Here is a 14,672-nt window from a genome sequence, read left to right on the forward strand (position 1 = left end):
TAAGATCAAAGGATGGGAGATAATGATGATAAAACACCACGCCTGCTGGGTGTAATGGCACATGCTTGTAATCCCAGAATTTGGGAGACTGAGACAGGAGGATCACGGTTCGCGGCAACCTCAGCTACTTACTGAGGCCCTTTGCAACTCTGTGAGATCCTATTTTGAAAATAAAAAGACTAAAAAATACAGGGCTGGGGGTATATCTCAGAGGTACAATGCACCTGGGTTCCATCCATTACTGGTACTGCAAAAAAAAAGGATGATTAATAACTTGATATTATAGCATCATTTAAGGAATATACTAAAGAAAAAAGTGCAAACCTGTTTCTTTCATAATTTGTTATTATGTAAAAATAGTGGAAGATGAACATGTTTACTTTTTTTTTACAAACGTGTTGTTTAGTCACAAAAAATAAATAATAAAAATCAAGTAAAAATTATGTTAAAAAAAAAGTAAATGAAATCTGGGCATGGTGCCACACACTTGTAATCTCAGTACTTGGAAGGCTAAGTCAGGAGGATCACAGGTGTGTGGCCAGGCTACTTAATGAGGACTTCTACAAGTTAACAAGACCCTGTTTCAAAAAAGAATAAAATATAGGGCTGAGGGTACAGCTTGGAGGTAGAATGCCCCTGGATTCCAGCCCTAGTACTGAAAAAAAAAAGTAAATGTAAAGGGTAGAAAAAAGGAATTCCTAAAATTGAAAACAAATGGTGATAAACCTTACTGTATAACCACCAGACACACCTCTCATCCCAGTACTTTGGAGGCTGAACTAGGAAGATGACAGGTTCAAGACCAGTGCACAGTAATTTATCGAGATCCTGTTTCAAAATAAAAAAATAAAAATAGGACTAGGGGTAGCTCAGAGAGAGAACACTGCTGGGTCCAATACTCAGTAAAAGCAAAACCTGTAAATAAACAAAAACTACCACCACCAAAACAAAAAACAACTAGGTAGCATAACCACAGAGAGAAAATAATGATTAGAACTGATAACATGTAGTATTTTAAATGAATCTCCCTTGTGTATTATGTTCTGTGGTTAAAAAGGACCGAATCTCACAAATACATAACAACCTCTGAGTGTGCATCATTGCTGGAAGTCTCCAGGAGCCAATTCATTATTCTGAAAACTAAGAAATAAAAAGATCAAGCATATATGCTGCCTTTCCTGTGCAAACTGCAATAGAGAATCACCAGTGTATGATGTTCTTCACTGTAGAACTTCAGACTATTAAGTCTAGAGAGACAATCAGAAAAATTACCAGTTTGCAAACTCTTATGAAATCATGAATTAAAGCCTTGATCTTCAATGGAGTCTAACCCCCTCACAAGTCAGTGGGGAGTTACAATGGTGAAGTTGGACTGGTCTCCCTTTCCTCACCCACCCAGGGTCCTCTGCACTTCAAAAGTAGGACAATAAGACATTACATGCCTCGTGATGTACCACAAAAGATCGTTCACTGAGCCAGGTGTAGTGGCACATGCCTGTAATCCCAGTACTTGGGAAGCTGAGACAAGGTTCGAGGATAGCCTCAGCAAGTACTGAGACTCTCATCAACCTAATGAGATACTGTTTCAGAATAAAAATTAAAAATAGGGGTTCAGGGTGTAGCTCAGAGATACAATACCTCTGGGTTCAATCCCCAGTACCACTCACACACAAAAGAATGTTCATTGATCCAACTGTGAGGTATTCTTGCTTCTATATATACAATATATATACAATATGGAATACATAACATATATAGAGAATACTGTTTATATACTATAGAATACACACAATATATATTAATATACAGAAGAGAACATAGAATAGTGTATATACAATACAGAATATATACCCACAATACACACACACACACACACACACACACACACACACACACACACGGATATATGGGAGCCAAAGACTCCTGGAGGATGAAATCATACAGAGCTAGAATTAAGAGACTGCATGATAGAGCGTACAATTTCCCCAATAAATCCGTGAAAAGACAAAGGCGGGAGATATAGTTAGAAACACAAAGTCTAATCAATTATAGCTGTATACTATTTTTTTTTTGGTACTTGGGATTGAACCCAGAGGCATTCTACCTCCACACTAAGTTCCAAGCCTGATTTTATTTTGAAACAGGATCTCACTAGGTTTCTGAGAGTCTCATTATGTTGCTGAGGCTGGGTATGAACCTGAGATTCTTCTGTGTCAGCCTCCCAAGTACTGGGATTATAAGCGTGTGCCACCATGTGCGGCTTGATATACACTTTTTTTTTTAAGCACTTAAAATGACATGATGTTAAGGGAAAAGTCTAGAGAAACGAAAACTAAGGTGGAGTAGACAAATGATTGGCAAAACTACAACAATTCTTGAAACTAGAGGAAAGGTACATGGAGTTTATTATTTTCTTCTTTCTATATGTGTGGTTTTTAGTGAAAAATTTAAAAAGAAAACAAATGCAGAAGGCTACTTACACCTTGCTTGTTTTTTCTCCTAGGTGCCCATTTTCATCCCTGTCTTGGTGACTCTTGTATCCATATTTTTGGTTCTGGCCCCAATCATCAGTCAGCCTGCATGGGAGTATCTCTACTGTGTATTATTTATATTGAGTGGCCTTATATTTTACTTTCTTTTTGTATACCACAAGTTTGGATGGGCTCAGAAGATTTCCAGTAAGTATAAGCAGAAAGGCTGTTCTGCCATTAGTGAAGAGCAGACAGCAGCCCACCACACCTTTCCTGATGTGTGTGTGTGTGTGTGTGTGTGGTTGTGTGTGGTACTGGGGATGGAACCGAGGGACAGTCTACCTTTGAGCTACACCCCCAGTCCTATTTTTTTTTAAACAGGGCCTCATTAAGTAGCTGAAGCTATTCCCAAACTGTGATCCTCCTGTCTCAGCCTCCCAAATGCTGGGATTACAAGTGTGTGCCATCATGCCTAGCTCTCTCCTGATTTTGCCAAGCTTTACCACAGGATCTCACTTCCTCTTCAGAAGGACCCATGACCACCTCCCCTTGGTGTAAAGCTTCTGGGTCAGCCCTTGGGCTCCTTTGTTTATGTCAATTACTGCCACAAATAGGGAGGAAAAGTACGAAAGAAAAGCACCATTTCTCCTCCCTCCCTCCCTGTACTGGGGATTGACAAGCCCAGAGACCTCCTACCTCCCAGCTATACCCACAGCCCTTTTATTTTTTTTTAATTTGAAACAGCATTTCACTACATTGCTAAGAGTCCTGCTAAGTTTCTGAGGCTGGTCTTGAACCTGCGATCCTCCTGCCTTAGCCTCCCTACTACTAGGATTACAGGAGTGCACCACCCCAGCTGGCTACCATTTTTTTTTATCATAAAATACACATAACTTAAAATTTACCACTTAAACCACTGTTGGGTATAAACAGTTCTATAGGGTCAAGGATATTCACACCCTACAGCTCATCTTCAAAGCACTGTTTTCTTCTGTCAGATATGTGAGGACATTATCTAAGAGGCTCAGCAGCATCCCAAACATACCCCAAAAGTGATGGAGCTGGGACAGGGAATTGGGACAAGGGCTTGAGCCTTCTCATGCCAAGGCCACTGGTTTCATCTCTATTCTGCAATCCCGATTCTCATCTATTTTGGACAAATGTTTAAAAGTTCAAACAGGGAGCAGAGAACATGCCTGTAACCTCAACTACTTGAGAGGCTAAGGGAGGTTGATTGCAATCCCTGGGTAGCTGTCTCAAAAAAGGGGAGGGGATTCAGGTGTAGCTCAGTGGTAGAGTGATTCCCTAGCACGTACTAGGCCCTGGGTTCAATCCCTAGTATAGCAGAGGGAATAGAAAAGTTAAGCTACAGCAGGCTTTTTTGCTCCTAAGCTGCAAGCATTATATCAAAGTGCATGAAAAGATACTGAACTATAGCTATTAATTTTAAGTCTTTAGCTATGTCGTAGGAACACCAGATTCACTTAAAGGAGACCTTGATAAACCCTCAGTAGGCAGTAGGCTGGAATGTTCCCGCCCTATCCTGAGAGTTCCTGTAGAGAGGAACTGAGCTGTACACAGAGTAACTCTGGATCCAGCATGGTGTCTGGCATATAACAGCCAACAACCACTTGGTATTTATTGAACAAATGTGACTTAAAAAAAAAAAAAGCCTGCCTCTTAGGCTGGGCATAGTGGCACACGCTTGTAATCCCAGCATTCGGGAGGCAGAGACTGGAGAATTGCGGTTTGCTGACAGCCTCAGCTACTTAGTGAGGCCCTTCACAACTCAGTGAGACCTATTCCAAAAATAAAGACTAAAAATTAGGGCTGGGGATGTAGCTTGGAGGTATAATGCCCCTGGGAATGGAACCCCCAGTACCATAAAAACAAAACAAAACAACCCTGCCTCTTCCTTACTCCTGGTCAAACCATCTGAACACAAAGTAAGTCACCTCTTTAGGCCCTCCCATGTGGTTTTTATTTATATACCAGCAAATGAGGAAGGATATACACAGTATAAAAGAGCAAACCTGAACTAGAAGGTGGGGAGGTTGACCTGGGACTTCAGGAGCAGCCAACCAGGGCATGTCCATCTTCACCTTGGTGAAGTCAAATCTTCTTCAGTGTGGAGATTGAACCCAGGGGCATCCCACCTCTGAACTACACCCTCAGCCCTATTCTATTTATTTTGAAACAGGATCTCACTAAGTTGTGAAGGGCTGGCCTCAAACCTGTAATAAATCTTTGCACTTCCCATTTCCTCATCTGTGAAATCTGGTACCATCATTTACCTCCAGTGGTTCTAGAAACAATAGAGCTTGTCTTCTATTGATTCACAAAACAAAAGCAAAGTAAACTGTGGCTGTGTTATTTCCATCAAGGACTATTTTCTTTCCTGACACAGATTCTCTGTACCCCAAATTTTTCTCTCATCTCAACCCTAAGCTGAGAGAGAGGTTGCAGATACACACCAACAAAAAGAAAATTACTATTAAGAAACCATCCAGCTGGGTGTGGTGGCGCACGCTTGTAATCCCAGCATTTGAGAGGCCAAGACCGGAGGATCGCAGTTCGCAGACAGCCTCAGCTACTTAGTGAGGCCCTCCGCAACTTAGTGAGGCCATTTCAAATTAAAGAATAAAAACTAAGGCAGGGGGTGTAGTTTGGAGGTCAAATGTCCCCGGGTTCCATTCCGGGACCCTCAAAAAAAAAAAAAAAAAAAAAAGAAACCATCCATTTTCTTTGTGCGCCTAAAATGAACTTTAATTTGATCCTATTGACAGGTAACCGAACCAGGAGGACCTGAAATGTAATGGGTACATATTTGACTTTGCAGCTCTAGAATACACACAAACACACACACTCATACAGTGTGTATACATACATACATACACACTCATATATAAGTGTACTGGGAATTGAATCTAGGGGCACTCTTCCTCTGAGTTACATTTTATTTTGAAACAGGGTCTCACTAAGTTGCAGAGGTTGGTCACAAACCTGCGACAAACCTATCTCAGCCTCCCAAGTACTGGGAATACAAGAGTGTGCCATCATGCCTGGCCAGCTCTAGCATATATAACCAAGCTACTCCCTCTACAGCTGGTAAGAACTTGGCTTAAAAAGCAATGAAAAATGATTAGCTTATATTTTAAACAAAATGAAGTCTTAGTGACTTCAGACTAGTCAATGCTTGGTGGTAAATACATAGTAGTTAACAGTCACTCATATATTTTCCCTACAGTGTATGTTGTTTTACCTCTAATCACCAGCTGTTCCCCAAGGGCAGGATCTAAGAGTGGCCCATCACTAGAGAGTAAGAACAAGCTGCTCAACAGCAACCACAGCAAGGCCTTCCCTTTGTGCTTTTCTAACCACACTTCCTTTTTGATGTTTGTTTCAGGGCCAGTTACCATGTATCTTCAGATGCTGATGGAAGTTGTCCCACCAGAGAAAGAGCCTGAGTAACAAGTTCATCTCTTACAGCCCAGTAAAAGCTATGATGAATTTATTTTTGTAAGCAATATTTGTGGTTATTTCTTTCTGATGTTTTTCTTAGGAAAATGTATATGGATGTTTAAATAATAATAATAACAGTAATATTATATTGAGCCTGCTTAATTCTTTCCAATTAGGGGTTCAAGATAGGAGAAATAACAGGTGTTTTTAAGTTATCAGGTTGATGGCTAAAAAGGGGCCTAACCTTCAGCTTGAGCAAGTCTGAACCCCTCTTTACCTAACAAGCTTGTTGCCTAGATAAGAGCTGTATAAAAACCACCATCACTAGGGAGGCAACTATTTTATAAGGATCCATCACACTTATTTAAATAAAGGGTGCAGTTCTGGGTACAGCTCAGTAGAACAGGACTTGACTAGCATATGCCAGGCCCTGAGTTCTATCCCAGCACCACAAAATAAACAAAATAAAAATTAAAAGTTTTTTTTAAACCCAATGACCAATAAGGTCTATTCTTTTATATAAAGCTAGTGTTACTTTTCCTTTGATTGATACACTGATGACAATTTTTAAAAAAATAATTGTTTTTCTCCTATTATTTTTCACCCCAAAAGTACTGCTGCCCCTGTATTTGTGACGTACATGATAGTCTGGGCTATGTAACAAGCTGAATGTTGCAGCCTATGTGTTCACAAGGGAGCTCTTTCGGGATCAGCAATGCCTACTTCCTGAAAGCTCACCAGCATTCTCGGTACCAGAAAGTGTGGTGAATAAAGTTCTATTTTTCATTTGATGTTCATGGAAACTATTTTTTACAAAGAATAAAAAGTCACATTTTTGTGAGAACACTGAAGTTTTATTGGTGACACACCACAAAAGGCATTAAGTCACAACTGAATGTGTGGCCAATTACAGAAGCTCAGATAAAAGTACTTCTGCCTTGTATTTTAGAAACTTACACTAACCATGAAATCAGTACATTTTAATAGCACTACAGAAAAGCAATCACTATGCCCTACAGAGTATTGTTCAGAGCTTCATATATCAGGAAATTTGAACATGTGAAACAGAATTTGAAATTTAAACAAAGAGCCCTCCTTCCTCCCCCATTATTTCCACTGAACTCCTGCTATTGGTGAACGTCTCACCTCCTGTGGGATGGGCCGCACCCTGCACTGGGCAGCAGCTCCCTCCTCCTGCAGCTCTAGTGTCTGCTGCTGTTAGTCGTGAACGTCAACACAGCTGGCACCAAGGGCAGGCAGCAAGGGCTGGACCTGATGCTGATAAAGACTGGGTTCCAGACTGGAACTTGTCTGCAAAGATACCTCAAATTTCTGCTTCCTGCAGAGCTTACTCATTTCAGCCACCTAACTCTCATGGGCCAATCTGATACCTGCCAGTCAACCCAAAAGACATGCTCCTGGAAGATGTCCAGGCTGGACCACATTGACTGGAGGGCAGTGGTCTGGTCACCCTTTGTAGGGCCACTGAACAGATAAGACGGCTGCATGTTGTGGGCACTCGTATGGCGGGGAAGGCTGTGCAATGCTCAAGCCTTATTTTACAGATGAGGAAATTGACAGCCAGAGTGCAACCCAATCCTGCTCATGGAAGAGCTTGATGAGAGTTCACCTACAGTTCATTCAGTGCCTTATACCTGGGATGCACCTAAGGCTGGGCATCTATGCTTCTGAGGTAAACAAAAGAATAAAGGTCTCAACAGTCATGTTCTATTAATGTTCTTCCCCACTTCTGGGAGAAACTGACAAACTGATATTGAGGAAGTGCATAGGGTTTTAAACTTTCCAACAGCTCGCTTTTCCAACTTTCTCAATGAACAAAGAAACTCAAAGCATGAAGGGCCACCCTCTGGGCATTCCAACATTGAAGTATAGTGACTATAACTAGGTGTGGTGGTGCAAGCGTATACTCTCAGTACTTGGGAGGCTGAGATAGGAGTATAGCTAGTTCAAAACCAGCTTCAGCAATTTAGTGGGATTCTTTTTTTAATTTTTTTTTTTTTTGCAGGTCTGGGGATGGAACCCAGGGGCATTTGACCTCCGAGCTACACCCCCTGCCCTATTTTTTATTCTTTATTTTGAAACCGGGTCTCACTGAGTTGCAGACGGCCTCACTAAATAGCTGAGACTGTCCCCGAACCGCGATCCTCCGGTCTCAGCCTCCCAAATGCTGGGATTACAAGCATGCGCCACCATGCCCGGCTGTAGTGGGATTCTTGTAATCTAATGAATAGAGCCATAAAGGGCCCACCTATCCAGATGTTCTGAGGGTTACCCCAGGCACCTCACGTATCTTTTTTTTTTTTTTTTTTTGGTACTGGGGAAACCCTGTGTGGTGGTGCACTCCTGTAATCCCAGTACTTGGGAGGCTGAGACAGAAGGATCATAGGTTTGCAGCCAGCCTCAGCTACTTAGTGAGGCCCTCTGTAACTTGGAGAGATCCTGCTTAAAAATAAAGAATAAAAAATAGGACTAGAAGCCAGGCATGGTGATGCATGCTTGTAATCCCAGCATTTCAGAGGCTGAAACAGGAGGATCGTGGTTTGTGGACAGTCTTGGCTTAGTGAGGCCCTTTGCAACTCAGTGAGACCCTGTTTCAAAATAAAGAATAAAAAATAGGGCTGGAGGTGTAGCTTGGAAGTTCAATGCCCCTGGGTTCAATCTCCAGTTCGAGAAAAAAACAAAAGTCCAAAAAAGGAATCTTTGTGCCCTTTGCCCAAGACTGCAGGTCCATGAGGCTATTTAGAACTGGCAGCTTCTGCTCCAGAAAGCTGTGGGTGTGGCTGGTCTTGCTAAGTCAGCTTCTAATAGCTATCATGATCTCGAGAATACTGTAAGTATTAGTACTTGTATGCAGTTATGGTAAATCTAGACTCATTCATGCTTGGATATGAATTTGTAAGGCAGAAACCTCAGTTTCTGCATGATACCAGGTTCTGAGCAATGTACCAAACATAGGTCTAAATGGCAAAAGCAAGTGAACTAATTCCAAGTAGAATAACTTCTTACTCAAATGTCATGGTCCCTTAAACTTGAGTATGTCAGGAGGAGTAATAACGGCAATGAGGGGGACACACGTACAGCTGCCTTTGTGTTAGAAATACACTTTTTGCTACTCTGATTCCAGATCCTACTTCTACTCTCCTGTGACAATCTCATTATCATTAACCTATCTTTATTATAGTACCTGGGATCAAAAACAGGGCCTTGCACAAGTTAGGCAAATGCTGTACCACCACGCTATACCCCGCAGCTCTAAATCTTTAAATTGACTAAAAATTCTCACCATTACCAATCCCAGTGCCACAAGATAACACTTAGTAATACATATCCATCAGGTGAAAAGGTTTGGGTATGCTTGCTCTTAGCTCGCAGTCACTCAGCAGTTCCGGTTTCTGCTCAGTCTCCTGGCTGCTCCTCTGGACAGCATTCAGTCTCACTCACTCTCATTTCCATCCTCCTCTGAAGTGCTGTCACTGCTTTCAACCATCTCTGCCACTTTGCAGGACAGGCTTTTAGAATTTACAACTAGAAGAGTTAGATTTTATAGAAAAAAATGTTAAGTAAAACCAGGCGTGGTGGTGCACACTTGTAATCCCAGTACTTGGAAGGCTGAGACCGAAGGATCACAGGTTCGAAGCCAGCCTCAACTACTTAGTGAGGACCTCCACAACTTAGTGAGACTCTCCTTCAAAATAAAGAATAAAAAATAGCTTTGGGGGTGTGGCTCGGAGGTAGAATGCCCCTGGGTTCAATCTCCAGTACCGAAAAAAAAAAAAAAGTTAAGTATAGGCTTCTTGGCAAATCTCTCCCTCCCATTGGACAATGCAGACAGCATCCCTTGCTCCATCTAGCAATTTATTTGATACTTTCACTATTTTAGGCAAGAAATGATCAGGTAAGATTTTTCTGCTCATAAAAAATTGTTCTTTTAGAATGAATAGAATGGTTATAAGAAGCCTTGTTTAGCTGGGCATGGTGGCATACATCTGTAATCTCAGTACTTGGGAGGCTGAGACAGAAGGTCACAGGTTTGATGACAGCCTCAGCAAGCAGCAAGATCTTCAGCAACTGAGTGAGGCCCTATTTTACAATAAAATAGTAAAAAAAAAAAAAAAAAAAAGTTGAGGGCATAGCTTGAAGGTAGAATGGCCCTGGGTTCAATCCCTAGTACCACAGGCACATACAGAAGCCATGTTTATTACCAAGATTTGATAAGTCCTTATACCAAAATAGTTAGCAACAAGATCAACCACAAAGAGGAAGCTAACTTCTTTTTCTTTTTCTTTTTTTTTTTTTTTTTGGTACTGGGAGTGGAACCCAGGGCCTTTTTCTACCTCTAGGCTATCCTCCCAGATCTATTTTATACTTTATTTGGAAACAGGGTCTCACTATGTTGCTGACAGACTGACTTCAAATCTGTGTGATCCTCCTGCCTCAGCCTCCCAAGCGCTGGGATTATAAGCATGTGCCACCACACCCGGCCAGGAAGCTAACTTCTAAGGGCTTACTGATAGCCCATTTCTACAAGAACTGAATACCCCAGATCAGCAGACAAATGTCCACCCCCATTGCACTCAGGATCCTCCCTTTGCCCCTCCCCTTCAGAGAGCTGGAATTTTACATCTTACCCTTGGTGAAGGGGCTATCCTCTTCACATTCTTCCCAGTGATCAAAGTCAAAAGTCACATTAGGATTCTGTCAAATATAACAGTTTACATAGTGAAGGAATGTAACATACCCATGGTGTTCAACCAGCCAGCCATGGAATCCTTCAATTTACCTTCTGTTTGAGCAAGCGACACCAAGGTTCTCTTTTCTCTTTTGCAAGGGTGATTATAGGCTCTTCATTTTTAATTATGCATTTGCAGGCATCTTTTATTATGTTGGCCTGTAGCTCCATGTCAGCCAAGTAAAATTTGTCTCCCACCCAGGCACTATATATTAAGTAGAAAGAAAGTCAGCCTCCTCAAATGCTGGCAACTATTTCTATTTTACTTTATAAAATATCCATAAACCTACCTGAAAATGACTCTATCTCTAAAGTATTTGCACTTGTAATCATTTACATTCCTTATTCTTATCTTTAAGATGACAACATCATCTTTTTGGAACCACTTTATTTGTGGGTGAAAGCTAGAAAGAAAGAAAAAGACTTGCATGCTCATCAGTCAGTTAAGTAGCAAGCTTTCCCATCAGGCCAGAGTCACACTCATCAGTTTAGTCACTGGTTAAGGGTAGCAGGCATTTCAGAAACAGATGGACATACCTCTTTAGATGTGGCTGAGTAGTTTTGCTAACAGAAGCAGCTCCTGTGTTTTCAGATAAAGTTTCTGTACAAAATTAAAGTCAAATTTTCCTACAGGTTATTTATACAGAGGATACACACACATAAATACATACATACATACATACATACATACATACATATATAGATACAGATAACTATATAGATACAGACAACTTACACGTAAATACTTTTTTGTACCCCATGCAACTTTGAGAAGTTATATTAGAGTAACCCATGTATCCAGTTGCAAAGGGTAATTAGAAAAAATTTAAAATGAACATATAGTAAAACTAGCATAGTATTTTTTTAAAGTGTTTTTTTTTTTCAGTTCTAGGGATGGAATCCAGGGGCATTTTACCTCCAAGCTACACCCCCAGCCCTATTTTTTATTCTTTATTTTGAAACAGGGCCTCACTAAGTAGCTGAGGCTGTCTACAAACCCGATCCTCCTGTCTCAGCCCCCCCAAATGCTGACATTACAAGCGTGCGCCACCAAGCCCGGCTTTTGTTAAAAGTTTTAATGGCCAGGTGTAGTGGTGCATGTCTTGAAACCTTAGTATTTAGGAGACTGAGGCAGGAGGATTCTATGTTCAAGGCCATCCTCAGCAACTTAGTGAGATACTCAGCAACTCAGTGGGACACCCTTTTCAAAATAAAAAATAAAACAGGGCTGGAAGTGTAGCTTGAAGAACATCCCTGGGTTCAACTCCATCATCCCCAAAATGTTTTAACAAATACTAAATAATCAGGAAAGTAAAGTTGCTCTTTTGAAGAGAAACCACATTATAATTGCTGAGCACAGGATAAAATGTCCAGGCTTCTTCATCCTATCTTAACCTGCCAGGACGCTGCTAAAGATACTTCCAGAACATGGAACCAATGTTGAATATACACTATGACAACACTATAATAATGCAAGTTAAACTTTTCAATCTAAAACATTTAAAATTACCATGCAAAAACTTAACAAGAATGTTCATAGCAGCTTTAATAGATACCAAAGAAAACCCCAACATCTTCTTAAATTATGGTGCATTCATACTATAGAATATAGGAGATGGATAGACAGATCTACACACTTTTGTATACTTTATGCAACTTTTAGATGAGGAATGTATTACATAATAGAATAAATTTTATAGTAACCCAAGTATCCAGTTGCAAAACATAATCTTAAGAATTACTTCTGTTTGCAATAATGAATTTCACGGACATATTGCTGATCATACTTCAACAGCATGATCAGGGCATGGCTAAGGGACATGTGCATATGTACAAACTCCAATGAGCGGATCACATAGCGTCTGTGTGCTTCAGGGGACATACATAAAACAAAAATTGGTTGCAAAAAAAAACACCACTGAAGTTGCACTGTTAAAAGTTAGGCAATGTCTATTTGTGTCGTATGCTCTATATGTCATCAACCAATGGAACGCCTAAACATGAGACAATGTCTAAACATTAATGATTTAAAGTTAATCATCTTTTGAGTGTGGTGGAACACACCTGTAATCCTAGTACATGGAAGGCTGAGACTGAAGGATTATAGGTTCAAAGCCAGCCTAAACAACTTAGTAAGACCTCGTTTCAAAATAAAAAATAAAATAGGGCTGGGGGCATTAGCCTGGAGGAAGAAGGCCCCTAGGTTCCATCCCCAGCACCACACTAAATAATTATATAAGTAAATAAATAAAAAGAAGATAGCCATGTTTTATTTTTTTTATTTATTTTTTATTGGTGCACTGTATTCATACATCATAGTAGGATACAAACTTTTGTAGACATACATGCACACATTGCCCAGTCAGCCCTCACCCAATCCCCACCCCACTCCCTCCCCATCCCTCCTTCCCATGCTTGGCTTAGTGGTTGACATCTAGTATTATAGCAATTTATCCAAAATTAAAAATGATAATCTCACATAACAGTTTCATTTGTCTGATACCAAGCTTTTGATGACTTAAAGATAACATTTCAATATTTCTTTTTGCTTTCTTTCTTACCAGAGGATATTTTTTTCTGTTTTTTTAGGTGAAACTATCATGTATTTATATATTTATTTTTCAGAAAAAAATCTATCCTAATATGGAATATGGATTTTAGATACCCAAAATGATCTTGAAAAAGAACAAAGCTAGAAGATATATATTTTCTGATTTCAAACCATATAAAGCTACAATAATTGAAACAGTGTAGTACTGTTCTAAAGGCAAATATGTAAACCATTGGAGTTAAATACAAGCCTAGAGCTAAATTCTTCCCTATATTGTCAAGTTATTTTTGACAAGGTTTCCATGAACATTTGGTGGTGGAAATAATAATCTTTTAACTAAATATTGTTGAAAAATAATAATTACATGGAAAAGAATAAAATTGGACCCTTACCTAATCCCACATACAAGTATTAACTCAAAATAGATAAAAGACCTAAATATAAATCTTAAGACTATAAACTTTTAGAAGAAAATCTGGGTCATAAAACCTCACAACATTGAAATTGGCAGTGATTTCTTGGATATGATTTCAATGGCACAGGCAACAGAAGAATATACAAACTCCCTAAAAAATAAAAAAATATTGTATATCCAAAGACAATGTAAACAGAGTTAAAAGTTACTAATAGAATGGGATAAAATATTTCCAAATGCTGAAGGTATATTAATATTCCAACTAGAAATCCTAAAAATTAACAACAATAAAGGCAAACAATACCATTTAGAGATAGGTAAAAGACTAACATAAATAATGAATCTCCACAGATAACCAATCTTAGTTGTCTGTTGGATGGAAAATCTTGTTTCTCTGGTTCTGGTGTGTGTTACCTATTTCTTCTTTGTAGTTAATCTCTTTGAGTATTTTCTCTAGTGCTGGTTTTGAAGACATAAATTCCTTCAGATTCTGTTTGTCATGGAAGCTTCTTATTTCTCCATCTAATTTGATAGAAAGTTTTGCTGGGTAGGAAATTTTTGGCTGGAAGTTGTTTTCTTTCAGAGTTTGGAATATGTTACTCCAAGCCCTTCTGGCTCTCATGACTTGGTTTGGGAAGTCTGGAGTGATTCTAATTGGTTTGCCTCTGAATGTCACTTGGCCCTTTGTTTTTGTTGCCTTTAAGATTCTCTGCTTGGCTTCCACATTGGTCATTTTGACAATTATGTGGCGTGGGGATCCTCTTCTCCGATCCTGTCTAAAGGGAGTTCTATAAGTTTCCTGGATCTGTGTATCAACCTCTTGCTCTATGTTTGGAAAATTTTCTGCTATTACTTCCTTGAAGAGATTGTTGATCCCTTTGGTTTCACTTTCTTTTCCCTCCTCTATTCCAATTATTCTTAGGTTAGCTCTCTTAAGATGGGCCCATATTTCTTCAATGTCAGATTCTTGCTGTTGGATATTTTTTTCTAGATTAGAAACTATGCATTCATTTTCGGATTGCT

General features: G+C 39.8%; 1 protein-coding gene and 1 pseudogene across 2 annotated transcripts in view; one reads left to right on the forward strand and one right to left on the reverse strand.

The window, feature by feature from the left end:
• LOC308268420 (b(0,+)-type amino acid transporter 1-like) overlaps nt 1–5,942 on the forward strand; it is a gene marked incomplete at both ends in the record, with an annotated part of 31,559 nt that extends 25,617 nt beyond the window's left edge. Inside the window, 2 exons of the mRNA XM_080703552.1 lie at nt 2,504–2,678; nt 5,878–5,942. Of these exons, the coding sequence (XP_080559678.1) occupies nt 2,504–2,678; nt 5,878–5,942 (240 nt within the window). The remainder of the gene's footprint in view (nt 1–2,503; nt 2,679–5,877) is intronic.
• A 3,445-nt stretch (nt 5,943–9,387) lies between these two features.
• LOC308268421 (putative ATP-dependent RNA helicase TDRD12) overlaps nt 9,388–14,672 on the reverse strand; it is a 110,646-nt pseudogene continuing 105,361 nt past the window's right edge. Inside the window, exons 28-32 of the transcript in view lie at nt 11,221–11,284; nt 10,974–11,087; nt 10,735–10,888; nt 10,583–10,649; nt 9,388–9,479 (exon numbers count right to left, since the gene is read on the reverse strand). The product of the transcript in view is annotated as a putative ATP-dependent RNA helicase TDRD12 (transcript). The remainder of the gene's footprint in view (nt 9,480–10,582; nt 10,650–10,734; nt 10,889–10,973; nt 11,088–11,220; nt 11,285–14,672) is intronic.

Source organism: Muscardinus avellanarius (genome assembly GCF_963383645.1).
Source record: "Muscardinus avellanarius genome assembly, chromosome: 10".
NCBI classification, from domain to species: Eukaryota; Metazoa; Chordata; class Mammalia; order Rodentia; family Gliridae; genus Muscardinus; species Muscardinus avellanarius.